Source organism: Girardinichthys multiradiatus, chromosome 2 (genome assembly GCF_021462225.1).
Source record: "Girardinichthys multiradiatus isolate DD_20200921_A chromosome 2, DD_fGirMul_XY1, whole genome shotgun sequence".
Taxonomy (NCBI): Eukaryota; Metazoa; Chordata; class Actinopteri; order Cyprinodontiformes; family Goodeidae; genus Girardinichthys; species Girardinichthys multiradiatus.
The window spans coordinates 31,564,843-31,581,315 of record NC_061795.1 but is presented as its reverse complement, the minus strand read 5'-3'; the positions used below and the strand labels follow the sequence as shown (position 1 = coordinate 31,581,315).

Sequence of the window (16,473 nt, the reverse complement as noted above, 5' to 3'; positions counted from 1 at the left end):
CTTTAAAAAGTTCTACTTTTGTCCTGTCAGACCAGAGAATATTTTTCTAAAATGTTCAAGATCTTTTCTGACAAATGTGAAATCGGCCATTTTGTTTCTGCAGTAGCTTAGCCTTGGGACTCTCCCATCATATCATTTTTAACCAGTCTCTTTCTTATTGTTAAATCATAAACACTGACATTAAATTAAGCAAGTCAGGTCTGCAGAGGTTTGGATGTGGTTCTGGGTTGCTTTCTGACCTCCTGATTGAATCGTTGAATCAACCTCTCTTGGGAAGGTTCACTACTGTTGCATGTTTTTTACAGTTGTGGATTAGGACTTTCAATTTCATTTGCTGGCATGTCAAAGTCTTTGAAATGGCTTTTAACCCTTTGCAGAATGATAGGTATCAATTACTTTGTTTCTTCTACTTAAAATTATTGAATAAATCCCAGGAATAGTTCTCTGAAAAAACTTTAGGAGACCAGCAGAAAGCCTGAAAAAATATTGTGCAAGAAATGAAGAGATGACCTAGAACCATCCCCGTATGCAGTAATGCACACATTTACTTACTATGTCTAGGATAGGTTTAGGATAGGAGTTTTTCTTAAGATTCTTAAAGTGTCTTTGATTGCACAGTCAGATCTGGATTTTGTGCTGCAGTCACTGTTTGAAAGACAAGGGATGACGCTACATGGAGGTCTGCACCCGGGAATCGAGAGAGGTCACATACCACTCCCTAAGGGCATGTCCAGGACCAAGTCTTTTGGTAAAACAACTTTTTCTGATTGACTTCAATAGGAAAAAGTCTTGTTTATTTGTATATACAAACAAGCACATTACATAAAGACACTTTATTTTGTTTGTTTTATGGAAGAGCAGCCTTGAAACTAAATAAGATCAAACATATTTAAAGTTCTGGTTTGTCAAGAAATTAATAATACCAGAATTCATTTAAATACATTTTTATTTTGAAACAGTATTAAGTCCAGAAAGGGCTACAAGGTGTCCAAGCCAAGGTAGTAAACAGCGTGAAATGTTGCAAGCATGCTTTTACTCAACACAAGCGTTTTAAAACAATAATGGCTAAATTATCAGTAAGTTTCCCAGCAAAAAGATTAGTAAATAGGTTGCCTTTATTGATTTAAAACCAGAATGTTAAATGGTGCCCCTGAAAAGGAGATTTTATCCCTATGGAATTTGTATTCCATAGGGCCTTGCGTAAAAAACCTTATACCCACGCTTTTTAGGTGCTGGCCCAAAACTGCATGTCTCCACACATATAATGTCAAAGATTGTTAATCATCTGCAAACACTTTTAATAAATACATTTGTAATCTATATCTACCACCCAAACAGACGTTGACTATAAAGCAATTTCAATACAAATGTTCTATAGAAAAAAGGGTATAAACCCTAGAAAATTGAAGGTTCCGTGTGTGCAGATGTTTTGCTTTATTCATAAATATAGAAGAAATTATTGGCCCCCTTGCATATTAACAATATTTAAGATTTTTTCATATTAATGATATTATCTTTTGTGAAAATACTATTAAGTGAGTAGATTTCTAGTGCATGTTATGTTTTCTACTATAATGCCAGAGGGTTTTTATTTATTAATTATCTCTGGACCTGATATATAAAAATAAATACCCTGTGTTAGTAACCACAGCCCCATAACTAAATGACCTGTCCTCTTTTCTCTGTCACCAGGTGCCACAGAAGAGGACAGACTGTCTGCACTTGCAGGCGAGCACAGATTTCCACGTAGTTCCTCCATGACAGACAGCCTTAGAGACCACTCACAACCCCACTCTATCCCGCCGCCTCCCCTGACAGCTCCTCCTCCTCCTCCTTACTACTTTGACACCGGTCCTCCCCCAGCTTTTTGCCCTCCTCCTCCCCCATCTAGGGCCCAGAGTCAAGGACATGAGCCTGGAGGCCGTTCCAGTTTCAAGCCATCCTCCTTGGACCTGCCTTACGAAGCTGTTCAGCGGCAAGCCACACACATTGAGAGACAGAAGAAAGCTCGCTCGATGATCATCCTGCAGGACTCCTCCCATCAACCTGTTGAGCCCACAGAAATTCCCCGTCCTTCTGCTGCTACTCCACCTGAGCGAATCAAAAGAAGGGGGAGGGTCATTGACAACCCTTATGCAAACGTGGGTCAGTTTAGCATTGGACTGTTCACACCTACAAAGCCCCAAAGAAAGAAAAGTCCTTTGGTGAAACAGCTTCAGGTAGGTGGTATCATAAATGTCTCATTATTTTTCTCACAAAATGCCAAATGACTCCTGAGCTTGACTCTGCCTTTTTATTTCTCTATTGCAGGTAGAAGATGCACAAGAAAAGGCTAGTCTTGCCTTAGCTGCTGCCCATTTGCGAGAGAGCTCACCCTCAGGACGACACCCACGTGGGCACATGCACATTAGCCGTGTCGACTACTACCAGCAGCAGCTCATGGCTGAACGAGAGCGACTGCGAGCCCAAGGGGAGATGATGTTTCAAGGTAAAGGCCCCTTTGCTGCTGCTATTGCTGGAGCAGTGAAAGATCGTGAGCGTCGCCTAGAAGAACGGAGGAAATCCACTGTCTTCCTTTCTGTTGGGACCATGGAAGGGTCACCTACAACAAGCCCTGATGCCCCCTCTTTGACTCAGTCTCACTCAATCGATGAACGGCTGCTGACCCGAGAGCTGGGACAGCTTCCTCCCCCTGCCTTGGCTCTGAGCCCCTCACCTAGTGGGACCACCTTTATCCATCCACTTACGGGAAAACCTCTGGACCCAAATTCACCACTGGCTCTTGCGCTGGCCGCAAGGGAGAGGGCACTGACCTCTCAGAGTCAGTCCCCAACTGGCAGCCCAGAGCCTCGGACTAAACAAGAGCGAGTAGGTCAGGTTGTAATGTTCTCTGACACTCAGACCAAAGAGTCGCCACATGTAGATGGGGCAACTGCATCTCCCCCCTTTTCACCTAAAAGCGCCAAGGCAGCAGGGTATGGCGCTTCATCCTCCCCAGCTAATATTTTGGCTCCTCAACCCACCAAACCCCAGTGGACTACATCATCATCACCTATATCATTCCGTCAAGAGATGGAAGCTAGAATTGAGGAGAGAAAGGAGGAAAAGAGATTAGAAGATAAAAAAAGTGTGTTGATCAGCATAATGGATACATCACAGCAGAAGACTGCAGGGCTGATCATGGTTCATGCGACCAGTAATGGTCAGGCTGTTGGTGCGGGATCAGGGATTGAACAGACACCTATGCCTGCAACCATAGAGCCCAGCAAATCCCAGAGTCCACGGGCTAAATCCCCTATTCCCAGTGTGCCCCAGCCCCAAGCTCAGCTCCAGGTTAAGCCTCAAACTCAGCTTCCTGCCAGTCCTGCCCAGGAGAAGAGCCTGGCTCAGGGAAGCTCAGAAGAGGATGTGGATGCTTACACGGTCACCCTACCACCTGCTATGTTATCTTCCAGCGATGAGGAAACAAGAGAGGAGCTACGTGAGATCGGGGTTGTTCCTCCACCCGATGAGTTTGCAAATGGGTTGCTGGCCCAGGCACAGGGGATACCAGTAGCTAAACCTGCCCTGTCTCCTGTCACACCGGTCACACCAACACCCCAAACTCCCTCAACCCTAACAACCCCAACTGTGACAACCACCCAGCCTCAGCCTTCCCAGCCCCCACCTCCACCTAGTGCAGCAGCTGTCTCAGGGAAAACGTCTGACCCTCTGGAGCCCCCACCAGTGGGCGAGGCTGGTTCTGCAGCTGACTCAGGTGTGGAGGAGGCCGACACACGCAGCTCCAGTGACAGAGAGAGAGACCACCATCTTGAGACCACCAGCACAGTCTCCACAGTTTCCAGCATGTCTACATTGTCCTCAGAAAGTGGCGAGCCTGCTGACACACACACCACGCACACCTCCTATGCTGATGGGCAGACTTTTGTTCTTGACAAGCCGCCAGTGCCTCCTAAGCCTCGACTCAAATCCCAGATAGGAGGCAGTAAAGGCCCCGTCACCTTCAGGGACCCTTTGCTGAAGCAGAGCTCTGACAGTGAGCTACTTTCCCAGCAGCAGGCTGCTGCACTGGCTGCTGCAGCAGCTGGTGGAGCTGGGCTTCCTGCAGGGGGTTCCGCCTCGGTGACCGGTCTAGCTCCCACCAAGCCACGCTATCTCTTCCAACGGAGGTCCAAGTTGTGGGGAGATTTGGTAGAGCCCCGAGGACCTGGGGTAGGGCTAGGTATTGGGAGTTTGGGCAATCTTGGTGGGTTAGGACTCGGGCTAGGTGCAGATGAGTGTGCAAAACCATCAGTTATGGGAGAGCTCAGTTCACGTCTACAACAGTTAAGTAAAGACACTAGGTCGCTTGGTGAGGAGCCACTTGGAGTGTCTCTTGACCCTGGGAGGAAGTCACCTGTGGCAGGTGCAAGGTAAGAGAACATCTAGCAAACAAATATTACGGAATTGTCTTTAGCACTGAGTGACAGAATGGAGAATTATAATAAAAAGGATATTGTTAGAGTTTATATACTGTAACTGTTCTATCAGAGTGCAAGAAAAATTTAAGTGCCCATCACCAGCATGGAGGAATGCATATTTAAAGAAAGTTGCATGGTGTTTAAGCACCATTATATCATTTGTCAAGACTTCGTATTAGTCCTTAAATACACATGACTCCCTGGTGTTATTTCCTGCTGCATATTTGGGCTTGATGCCCTCACCTTATGTAAATCTGTCAGCGGTCTTTCGTGAATTGTCATAGGGATTAGACATCTCAAGCATTGTAAAAATGAGTGATATATAGAGATGTACCGATAAAGATGTTGTGGCCAATTTACGATCTTCAGTTTTGTGAAGCTTTGACTTGATTTATGTTCAAGAACTGAAACATAGGAAGATATAAGAACAGCAATCAAAATATTTTTTCTATCCTTTTTTATGTACGCAGTCAACAATTTTATATTGGGAGGAAAGATGAAATCTTGACAAGGGTCAAAGAACAGTCACTGTATGATTTTTTTTTTTTTACGTATTACAACAAAATACAGAATAGATTTGACTTTTAAATCCTTCTTTAGCTTCTTATTTCAGTAAGCATCGTGGTTACCATGATGGTCTGCTTCCAAGCCTTTCATCACCAACTGCAGTGCAAAGCATTGGATGTAACGGGATAAAGCACGCTGCCAATAGACTAGAGTGGTGGAGAGATGTAATCAAATCATGCCTCTCCAAAATCCAGTTTGGGTTTGGCAGTTGGCTGCATTTTGTAAAGTGTAAAATTTGGTGCAAAGGGGATTATGAGTGTGGGCTGTTTTTCAGGAGTTAGGATCGGCCCCTTAGTTCCAGTGAAAGGAATTATTAATGCTGCAGCATACCAATTTCATGGTCCCAACTTTATGTGAACATTTTGGAGCTGGTGTCCTCCAATTCCCACATGACTCTGCATCTCTCATCAAAGCAAGATCCATAAAGACATGGATAAGTTTGGGGTGGAAGAACTTCACTGGACTCTTGACCTCAACCCCATGGAAAACCTTTAGGATAAATTAGACGGGAGACTACGACATCCATCATCAATGGTCAATAATGACTATAGACATACCTAAACCTTGTAGACAACTTTCCAGAAGCGCAAAGGGTGGACCCACATCTCATAAAACGCATACAATTAAAAAAGAGATTTCACTTAAGTTCATGTGTATATGCAGATGACTGAATACATTGGCTAATAAAGTGCAACAAGATAGTAAACACTACCATGTTGACCACATGGTAGTGCTTTCTGTGGTTTGGTCACTAATAGGAGAATTGTTGGGGTTTTAGATTTTTTTTGATTGGCCTGTTATTCTTTTAAGCCGGTCAAGCTGAAAACCGTCCAATTCCGATCACCAGCAAATTTCTCGGTGCATCTCTAGATCAGACGTCTCAAGCATATGCCTGTCTCTCTCAGCTTCATAACAGGGCAAAGAAAATATGTTGCACAAAGCTGCTAAAAGGTTATCTGCCACATCTGAAGCACAGTGGTGTTTTAGTCTGTTTTCTCTGGGTGTTTTTTTTTTCTGCAGTATACCTAAAAGTGCAATGTAAATCCTCTATATTTCTGCAGATGTGAGGACACCGAAGAAACTAAACCTTAAAGTTATAGACTCTAGGGTAAACCAAATATATATTTTTTATTATACCTTACACAATATCCCTGTAAACCAAACACAATAACATCTAGAAATCTTTTAATAATTATTTCTTTATGTTTCCCCCTAAAAACATTGTTACCTTGTTTGCATAAGAGTTTTACAACACTGGTGTTATGATTCTATTAATAAATATTTAGTTTTAGAAGTAAGTAGTTTCATAGTCAGTAGTTTGGCTAAAGCTGATCTTTGTTTTAATTGTCACAGCTACACTGCTTGACCTCTTTATAAATCTTCTAGTTAATTTTAGACAGTAGCTGTGAATGATACATATTTGTATTTGTGTAAAGTAAGATAACTACTAGTGCAAACAAGGTAACAGGATTCAAGGCATGTACTTTGTGAAAGAATTTCCTAATTTCTTGCACACTGCCATGTTTTATTTCTAACCTATGACCCCGCTAGTATCTACACTTCCTGCGTTTTCCTAACTCTTTGTTCAAATGTTACACAATACATCCTTTTATCCATCACCCTTTGAAGCCATCACTGATACAAACTTGATAAGAACTGAAAATACTATTTTTCCTCTTATCACCACTACCTCCATTGTAGTGAAAGTGATGATTTCAGAGATTTTGGGATGTATCCTTTATAAGTATTTGAACAGAACTGAAATATGATGGTGTGGTAGTTCAAATTGTCCTCATCTTATATCTGCATTTAACTTGCTTTGTTAGTCACCTAAACATAAGACAAAACCCTGACACTTAAAAATTGTTTGAAATAACTGTCAAATAAATGGTGGGATATTTACTTCTTTCTCCATGTAAGGTTTGCTTTTCCTGAACAACACCTTGTGTTTTCTAGATATATTTGTATGGCCTTTCTAATTGAATGCTCAGACTGGATGTTTCAAGGAGGAATTCTTTCTTGGTTTTAAAAGATGTCATAAGAGATTTTAGTCCTCACTTTAGTAATAAATGCAAACTGAGTTTATAATTAAACCTATTCCTTCCACTTTTGTTGGTCTATCAACTTTTTTTCTAGTTATATAGTTAAAGCTGCATCTAGAATTAATTAGTACAGTGTTATTGTCTCCTTTAGTTTTGTTGTTTTGTTGTGCATGTGGAAATATTTTTTTTTAGCTCATGTCTTAGAGTTGTAGTTTGGTGTCAACAGCAATGTGTTGCTGTTATGAGTAAATGTAATTAGCTGGTAAAGTTGTTTGGTTTCAGACTTACCCCGCCTCTTGCCCGTGACCGCTGAGATAATGGGTTTTAATGGATGGAACGGATGGTTGGCTGGGTGGGTGGCTGAATGGATGGATGCATGGATGGATGGGTGATTTCAGACTTTTTTCATTGTCATCAGGCTTATCCAGATTTATCAAAACATAAGAACCAACTGCTTAGTAATGTGTTACTCCACACTGTGCTATCAAAATACATTTGCATCTCAATGAATTAGAATATTGTTGAAAAGTTAATTTCAATAATTCAATAAAAACATAAATGAACACAAATATTATGCAGACAAATTAAATAGCCCAAGTGTTTATTTTGCTATTTATAGCTTACAACCAATAAAAATAAAACAAAAACTTTTACTTACTTTTAGTACTGAAAGGACAGTAGACTGCAGACTTGAGTTTTTTAATAGTCATTGACAAGGCTAGGAGAGAAAAGGCTCCCACATAGTCAGGCGTACGTGACTCCGTGGACGTCCACGCGTACTCGAGGTCGGACTCAATGCGAACGTCGACCGTACATGTTCGCAAATACCTCAATTTTTATGACGGTGTTTTGTATACACAATGTCACACAATAAACTGCTCAGCTGTAAAACGTCTCCACATCAAACTGTTTTATATGTGACACACTACTCTGAACTACCAGTCATGAGGACGATCAATGTTACTGCCACTCTCTGCACCTCACTGACAGGTGCAATCCGCTTCTTCATCCTTAGTGTGGTTTAATGAACTTATTTACCACCTTCTTTTCTATTTGTATTTCTAAATTTAAAAGAAAATGTAGCTCCTCCTTGTCCAACGACACCATGGAACCAAGTGTGGGAAATGTAGGAATTTGTCACCAGAAATGTAGGAAATTGGTGCGCTCAACTATGAAACTTCAAACATCCATGGAAATTTCACACGGAGTCTGCGCCACTTACAATACGCATGACTGTGGGAGCCTTACGCCATAAAAAGTAATTACTCAAGACCTTAACTCTTGTTCACAGCCAAGTGCCAAGACCAGGAATAACACAAATCTCCACTAAATTGTAGGATAGTTTCTTGGAATTGTGCTAGTTTTTTGGTCCAATTTGTGACGTCCTAAGATTCAGTTACGTCACGGTACAATAGATAAAGTAAAATCATGAGATTTGGTTTGATTTACACAAATTCAGTACGACTTATAAGAATCCATTAAGAATATTGCACGAACGTTATGAAATGCGTTTGGAATCAGTTAACAATGTGGCAAATACATCTAAGAATTACGAACAATTAAATTTGAATTCACTAATATTCTTGACAATTCATGGGATTTTCCATCAATCAAAAGTGATGAGGGACTAGCAGGAGTGAATATTTGTAGTGAAATGTCTTAAGTGAAGTAATTGTTTTTGCCAATAAAATGAAGAAACTAAAGTGCTTTTAATTAGAAACTGCTCAACAATTTTGCCACAAATTCCAGAAAGCTCAAGAATTGCAAGAACCGACTAAAAGTGAAATATGATTTAACAAAGAATCCTAAGATTTGGCGATTGTTGGCGATTCATATTGTTTTTGGTGGAATAGTGTGGAATAGTGTGGAATAGTTGTATAATGGAAAGTTATGTGGAAGGAATAAATGTTATAGAAAAAAGTGCACAAACAATAGTGATAGCTCCACCTTTGAAAATATTGTGAAGTAAAGCCTGTTCTGTGCCCATTTGGCATGGACTGCTGCTGGAGAAAGTGCTTCAAGACTCACCACATGCAGATTTTTACATGAGTTGGACTGCAGCTGTTATATTCTTTGAGTTAACCCAATTCTGAACCAGAGACAACATCAGAAGTGTCTCTCCTTAGCTAAGATAAAAATGACTGTACTGTTGCTCAGTGGTCCAAAGTCCTCTTTTCAAATTAGAGTAAATTTAGCATTTCATTTGGAAAATCAGGTCCCACGTCTGAAGGTGGAGATGAGTGGAGGTACATCATCATCTCAAGTTCCTTGAGGTCTAGTGTAAAGTTTCTGCAGTGTGGTGATTTGGAGAGCCACGTCATCTGCTGGTGTTGGTCCAGCACTTTACCAAGTCAGTGCAGCTGTCTATCAGGAAATTTTAAAGCACTCATGCTATTCATGACACCGAAAATAGTTTCAATACCTGCTTTCATGACCTTGCTATCACTGTGTTTAATTAGCCCTAACAGCTATCAAGGATTGTCCAGAGGGAGATGAGAGACTCTAGACTCCACAATGCAGATGAACTGAAGGCTGCTGTTAAAGCAACTAGGGTTTCCTTAACACCTCAGCAGTGCCACAGGCAATTCACCTCCACACCACATAGGACTGATGCAATAATTTGTGCAAAATATACCCTTGACCAAGGACTGAGTTCATATACTGTACAGTACACAGAAATATTTTTCAATACGTCAGCATTTCTGTATTAAAATCATTTTTTATTGGTTTAATATAATATTCTACTTTTCCGAGTTGCCATTAGCTGTAAGCCACAATCACCATAATTAATAGAAATAAATGCTTAAAAATGTATCACTGTGTGTTGAATTTACATAACATATGCGTTTTACCTTTTGATTTGAATTACTGAACAAAATGTACTTTTTAATGATAATCTAACTAACTGAGATGCACCTCTGGCTGTGACCTGCTAGGATACTGACACCAGGTGGGTATTGTGGTGTCAAGCATTGCATTAGGATAATGGTACTGGCTTTTTTGGATCCTGTGGCTTCCAAGGGTTAAGAACATTCTGCAGGCTGCATGGATATTCTAGATATTTTGTTTTGGGTTTTGTGTGGAGTCAGTCTTTAGTATTTCTTTAGTTTGATGAAGCAAGGTTCCTAACTAGCAGATTGATGATTAGTATTACTTGCATCACCTGACAGTGTTTTTACTGTTGTGGCTAGTACAAATATTGAGCAGGGAATAGTCTTAAAGCAGGCAAAATCTAAACACGAGTTCTTGAATTCTGTGGATGGTGAAGAAGACCATGATTTCAAACGTAACACATCATACAACATTCAGTTCAGATTTCTCCTCCCTCCCACCATTTTCATCCTGACAGTTAATTGCCTTTGGCTGTGATAACAATGATCATGCCCACCATTATTCCTCTTTCTCTGTCACTCTGCATTTTGCATTTAATTCTTTTCACCTGCTGGAGGACGTTTCATATATCATAGGCATCCCAGCACTTCTGGTTGTAATGCTCCTTCATCTCGTACCCTGTTTAAATCCCTCCACACACCACAATGCTCTATTGTGTATTTGTTGTTTCCCACATCCTGTATATGATAGATTTGTTGTTCTCATTTTGTTTGATTTGTGGTCTTTGGTTTTCTTTTCTTGGTTGTTTATGTAAACTGCATAACTTTGTTTTGTTTTTCAGTGTTTGTATTGAGAATGGCCATGTAACCTGACTGTTTTACTAGTCCAGCCTGTACGTTTTTTCAATCTTGTTTAAATTGAACAGAACTTGTTTTTTTAATGAAACACAATAGTGAGCATACATCCCTGCAGAACAGCACGTGCAAATGTTAAGCTTTAGTTTTTCTTTGTATGTGCAGTCATAAAAGTCAAGAGACATGTGCCTTCACTTTATTTATTCATTTATGTGTTTGTTTTCCTTTGTACAGTGTTTTACATGTGAACAGTGTGCTCATTTCTCTCATGTAGCCCACTGGTCAGACTTTGCAGTGCTGAAACTCACTCTGCTGCCTTCATCATGCACATACATCAGAAACAGACACTCACATGTGGACACTAATGCATCTAAATCCAGAATCAGAACATGCCTGCACACACTCTCACAAACATGTGAAGGACTAGCAAGGCAGCAGGGTTGGCTAAAGCATATATTGTGTCTGGTTAGCAGGCTGCATCTCATGGAGTGATGCTAACATTCTCTCCCATTGCTCTCTCTCTCTGCTCACCTTGCATGCCCCGCCCTGCTGCTCTGATCTGATTGGTCTAGAACTGACTGTGCGCCCAGGAGGGCAGGACGACTGTGTAAGTGCGCATGGAGCTCATCCCAGCCCGTTGGCTCCCTGTAATCTGATCATTTTTTTCCAGCCTGAGTGACCTTTGCTCCATTACATTTTGTAGTTTAAAATTCACTCATAGTACAGTTCCAATCACATGCACTAGATGGACAACTCTGGCTAAAATGCATGAAAAAATGTTGGTATATTTTCCTTGCTTCTGCCTGCTTCCACCAAAACAAACTTTCTTAGTTTTAGCATCAACCTCTCATCCATTCCTCTTTCTAATCATCCTTCCTTCCATTTGACTAGTAGTAAACTAATGACTAATCTCAAAGAGTGTTTGCCTTTATTGTTCTTTAAACATTGTTGAGGTATATTTGTTATTGAGTACTTCTTGTTGGGCTCCAGATATCTTCTCCTGAAGAAGCTTAAGATGCTTTTGATACCCCTAAAGGCTACAGATGGTGAGACTGGGTTGGTTGGTCATCATGTCAGGTCTGAGCTTTAAGTCCAGCATAAACTAGCCTTGTTCTAATTTAATAAAATGTGATAAAGCTTTGAGAAAGCCTTGCATCTACCCCAATTGCAACATTCTAAATATATAAATGTCTTTATTCAGTAAAATGTTTCATAGTCATTTTTACATGTAACTTTTCTTAGATAAGAAGAGTTGTATGCAATGTTCGACACAAAAGGAGCATCTGCCGTCTGTCTCTGAAGATGTGAAAGAATGGGGTTTATGTAGTGATACAATAACCTAGGTCTTCTATGCTTTCAGGTTATTGCTATCCAGATTTTTGTTGTAAACCAGACTGCATCCATTGTAACTCGCAGTCCTTACATGCTTACATTAATTGTCACAGAAAGCATTCTGAGCAGCTTAATTTATGACAGAATGTAGCATGCTTATTCTTTATGTATTATGTATATTAGCTACAGCATATATTTGAACATAAATGCTTACATTTGCATGATACTGTCAGAAATCTACAGTAATTGTTTGAAGCTTTGACTAATTTTTGAAACTTCTGATGTTAAGATAATGTGAGGGACTGCTTTAGTATTTTAACAGTCTTTACCCTTTAACCTACTACCTTTAACCTAAAAACTTAATGTATTTTACTGGGATTAAGTTGATAACCTGACACAAAGTAGTGCATGATTGTGTAGTGAACAGAATGTACATACTTTCTGATTACTTTTTTATATGAATAGATGTATGAAAAATGCAGCATGCATTTGTAATAAGCCCTCCTGAGGAAATACCTTGTAGAACATTCTTAATTTTGGATTATGTCTATCAATTTTGCACATAAATAGACTGAATTTGTTTCCCAGTATCAGTCAGATTGGATGCAGAGCATCAGTTTAACAATTTGAACATAAATTATCAAGTCTTGCCACAGCTTCTCAGTTGGATTTAGGGCTGGACTTTAACTGGGCCATTCTTGCACATGGATATGATTTGATCCAAACCAGTCCATTTTAGCTTGATTCTATGTCTAGGTCTATATCCTGCCAGAATGTGAAGCTCTGCTCCAGTTGAAGCCTATTGCAGCCTCTTACAGGTTTTCCAGAATATTGGCCTTATATTTATCTCAGTGCAGAAAAAAACATCCCCACAGCATGATACAGCCAACACCATGTTTCACAGTGGGCATGGTATGTTCAGGATGTAGTCAATATGCATCAGTGTTTTGCATGTAGGTCAAACAGAATACTTTCTTCTGTCAGTTTAGTGAAAGAGATGTCCATAACTAATATATTGTTTTATAGCCTTTAAATTAACCTTTAAAATTCTCCACAATTTGGGTATAAGATGCTGTAACAAAACGTCTAAGGTCCTCACAGAACAATTGTGTCTATACTAAATTTAATAACCTATTGGTGAACTCTGTTCACTAATTATGGACATTCTGAAAGCTTGGGTTGCACCACAGTTTATGTTGGGTTACTAGATCAAAGAGGGCCCAATACAAATGCATGCCTATTTTGTAAAACATGATAAAAAGTATATTTTTTCCTTCATTTCTCAAATATGTGCTACTTTCTGTTGGTGTATAATGGAACTGCACAATATTAGAAAAACATGTGATATGTGATAATAATGGTGAATGACTTGCAAAAAAAGAAAATTAAATAAAATGTTGTAATTTGGGTTCATAGAAGATCTAGACCCCAGATAATGCATACTCAATCCAGCTATTGTAAATTTAAATAAAAAATATTATTTGTATCTCAACAACAAGGTTTTATTGAAAAGATTCTGGCTTCTGTCTGCTGTTTTGGCAGTGAAAAAATGTTTTTTTAATATCTTGACCTTGTCTCGCCCTACCACCTCTTTACCTTCAGAAACATTTTATGTGGCTTTAAACAAGTGCCACTAAATGTATTACAGGCATAGAGAGCCTGAATGCATGGTACTTAAATATTTAGCTAACAGTTCTTCATGATATTCATATTCTGTACAGTGAAATTAAGATAACAGTACATCTTTAATATATTGTGCAGTCCCAGACTATGACGTATAATTCCAATAAAATACTTTGAAGTTTGTGGTTATAATCTGACAAAATGTGAAAATAGTTTTAGGGAGTGAATACTCTTGCAAGGCACTGTAAACCCCAAAGCTTAGTCTCTTTCTTCAAAGTTTTTTATTTTTTTTATTTTATTTTAGCTGTGTTTTATTGACAGTTTTAAAACTCTGTGTCTCAACAGACTTTTTAGCAGCCTAGGTGAGCTCCACACCCTTTCCCAGAGAAGCTATGGAACCACATACACCATCCGCCCTGGCAGCCGTTACCCAGTCACCAGACGCACCCCCAGCCCAGGCTCAGGCTCACCTGATCGGGGCGACCCCCTCGGACGATTCTCAGGCTTCGGCCTGCCAACCTCACCAACTACACCGCCACAAACCATCCTCAAGTCCTCTAGTCTCAGCTTACCACAGGAGCCTAAAGAGGTGCGCTTTGTGATGAGGAGCTCCAGTGCCCGTTCTCGCTCTCCGTCGCCTTCCCATTCCCCTGGATTAGGCTCACCACTTTTAGCCCTTCGACCCTTTCACCAAAAACCCCTCCATCTTTGGAACAAGTATGACGTTGGAGACTGGCTCGAGAGCATCAACTTGGGAGAGCATAGAGCAGGGTTTCAGGAACATGAGATCGAAGGCTCTCACCTCCCAGCTCTAACCAAGGAGGACTTCGCAGAGCTGGGAGTGACACGTGTTGGACACCGTATGAACATTGAACGAGCACTTAAATTGCTGCTAGAGAGCTGACCCTTGTCCTAAGAAAGAGCAACAGAAAGAAAGACGGAGACTGAATTAGAGGAAAATAAGCGAACCATTGAACACCGCTCCTCTTTTACTCAAGCAGCTTTTATGTTCAGTAATAAATGTTCACCTGTGGTTCATAATGACACTTTCAGTTCTGCATTGACACCCTGCACCTGGCACTGCACTGAAGAGGAGGAGGCAAAATGTATATTCATCCCTTTTTGCTTAGCCCTTACTTACTTTATGGCTCCACCTTCTTGCCTGAAGAAAATCAGACTAAACATCCCAAAAAGGATATCTGGTCTTTTTCTTTTGCTAAGAAGAATCACAGGAGCTCCAATTAGATTGTTTGATTTGTGAAAAGTTCAGCTGTTTCCTTAGTAACACCCACACTTTTTCACTGCACCCTCTCTACCTCTCTCCCCTTTCGTATTGGGCCTCTGAAAGCCTTTGGCAGTTTGAGTAAAGGAGGAGGAGGAAGGATTCTCGTTCCAAACAGAAAACTCAGTTGCCTTTCAAAAATATTTCTACTGAAATCAACTCTGATGAACACAGTGCTATAGAAATAGTGCTAACACAGCTCTGAAATGGTGTGTCTTCTGTATTCCTGTTATCGTTTTTAAACCGAAGACTTTTGAGCCAAGAGGCAGAGCTCCGCAGGAGGAAAAAAAACCCCTCTGCCTTGGTACCAAGACTGTGCAATCTATAATATTTGGAGAATGTTTAACCAACACTCGTGGCTTTTTTCATAATTAATTTTCTGATTTTCCAAAGGGAATATTATATATTACTATTATATGGCATAATATATATGTATCTAAATATAGCTTTCAGATAAAAAGACAATGTTGCAAGAAAAAGATTTACTAAATGAAGCTGCAGCTGTTTTTGGTTTTAGAATAGAAGACAGAAAGCAGTCAATTCCACTCATTTCTACCAGTTATATATATATATATATATATATATATATATATATATATATTTGAAAGAAAACAAGATATAAATATAGAAAAATAATTTTTTTTATCATACATATTGAAATTTCCATATGGTCAACCTTTCTTGAGGCGTAGCATGACGAGTTGCATCATGTTCTGGACAGTTTCTTGTGCGTTTTTGATTTTGTTTACGGTCTTCCGTCACACTAAAGGGCATCCCATAATGTGAGGCTAAGACCCCAGCTGAAACCCATCCCTACTGCTTCAGTCTCAGATTTTAATGACACATTATCAGAAGGAGCTAATGAGCTAAATAATTGGGGAAAATAAGTTATTCCTTCCTGTAGAAAGAAAGTTAGTGTTTAAATTACGAAGCAAACACAATATTCAAGAGTGGGCATTGGCCGGAATTTGATTCTGATGGTGTGATAACATTGCGTAAAAATTTCCATTTTCCTTCCAAAGTTTAAATCTCCAGGTTTTAACTTGGAAAAGTTAACAGAAAGGTCACCTGACTCTGGAGTTTGAAGTGGGAAGGTCAGACCTTCACCAGTCCTGACCTAAAGAGCCAACATAGCTGCCACAGTCCCTATAAAATTGTCAAGATTTGTATCCAGTTCAGTGAACATATTACTCTCATCTGCTTTAGTTTGCAAATAACTAACTTTGAAATTTCTTCACACCACTTCTTTATGTAGACCTTTCCAAAGAACTAAAGATCAATGACCTTTGGCTGTACAGGTTCATATTTACCTAGCAAATTATTGATGCAGCAATTTCTTACCACTCAGAAGCCCAAGTGCCACCGGTGGTACTTGTACCACAGTTTGAAAACCTTGGATCTAAATTAATGATTGCTACGGTAATAATAATGTTATTTGTGTCATTTATGTATTGTTTCTTTAATTTTTATACACAGACTTA

General features: G+C 39.8%; 1 protein-coding gene across 1 annotated transcript in view; it reads left to right on the top strand.

Annotated features, from left to right (window-relative positions):
* shank3a (SH3 and multiple ankyrin repeat domains 3a) overlaps positions 1 to 15,542 on the top strand; it is a 229,784-nt gene extending 214,242 nt beyond the window's left edge. The window contains exons 21-24 of the mRNA XM_047351838.1: positions 643 to 748; positions 1,693 to 2,219; positions 2,311 to 4,412; positions 14,056 to 15,542. Of these exons, the coding sequence (XP_047207794.1) occupies positions 643 to 748; positions 1,693 to 2,219; positions 2,311 to 4,412; positions 14,056 to 14,614 (3,294 nt within the window). The 3' untranslated portion in view covers positions 14,615 to 15,542. The remainder of the gene's footprint in view (positions 1 to 642; positions 749 to 1,692; positions 2,220 to 2,310; positions 4,413 to 14,055) is intronic.
* The last annotated feature ends 931 nt before the right edge of the window (positions 15,543 to 16,473 follow it).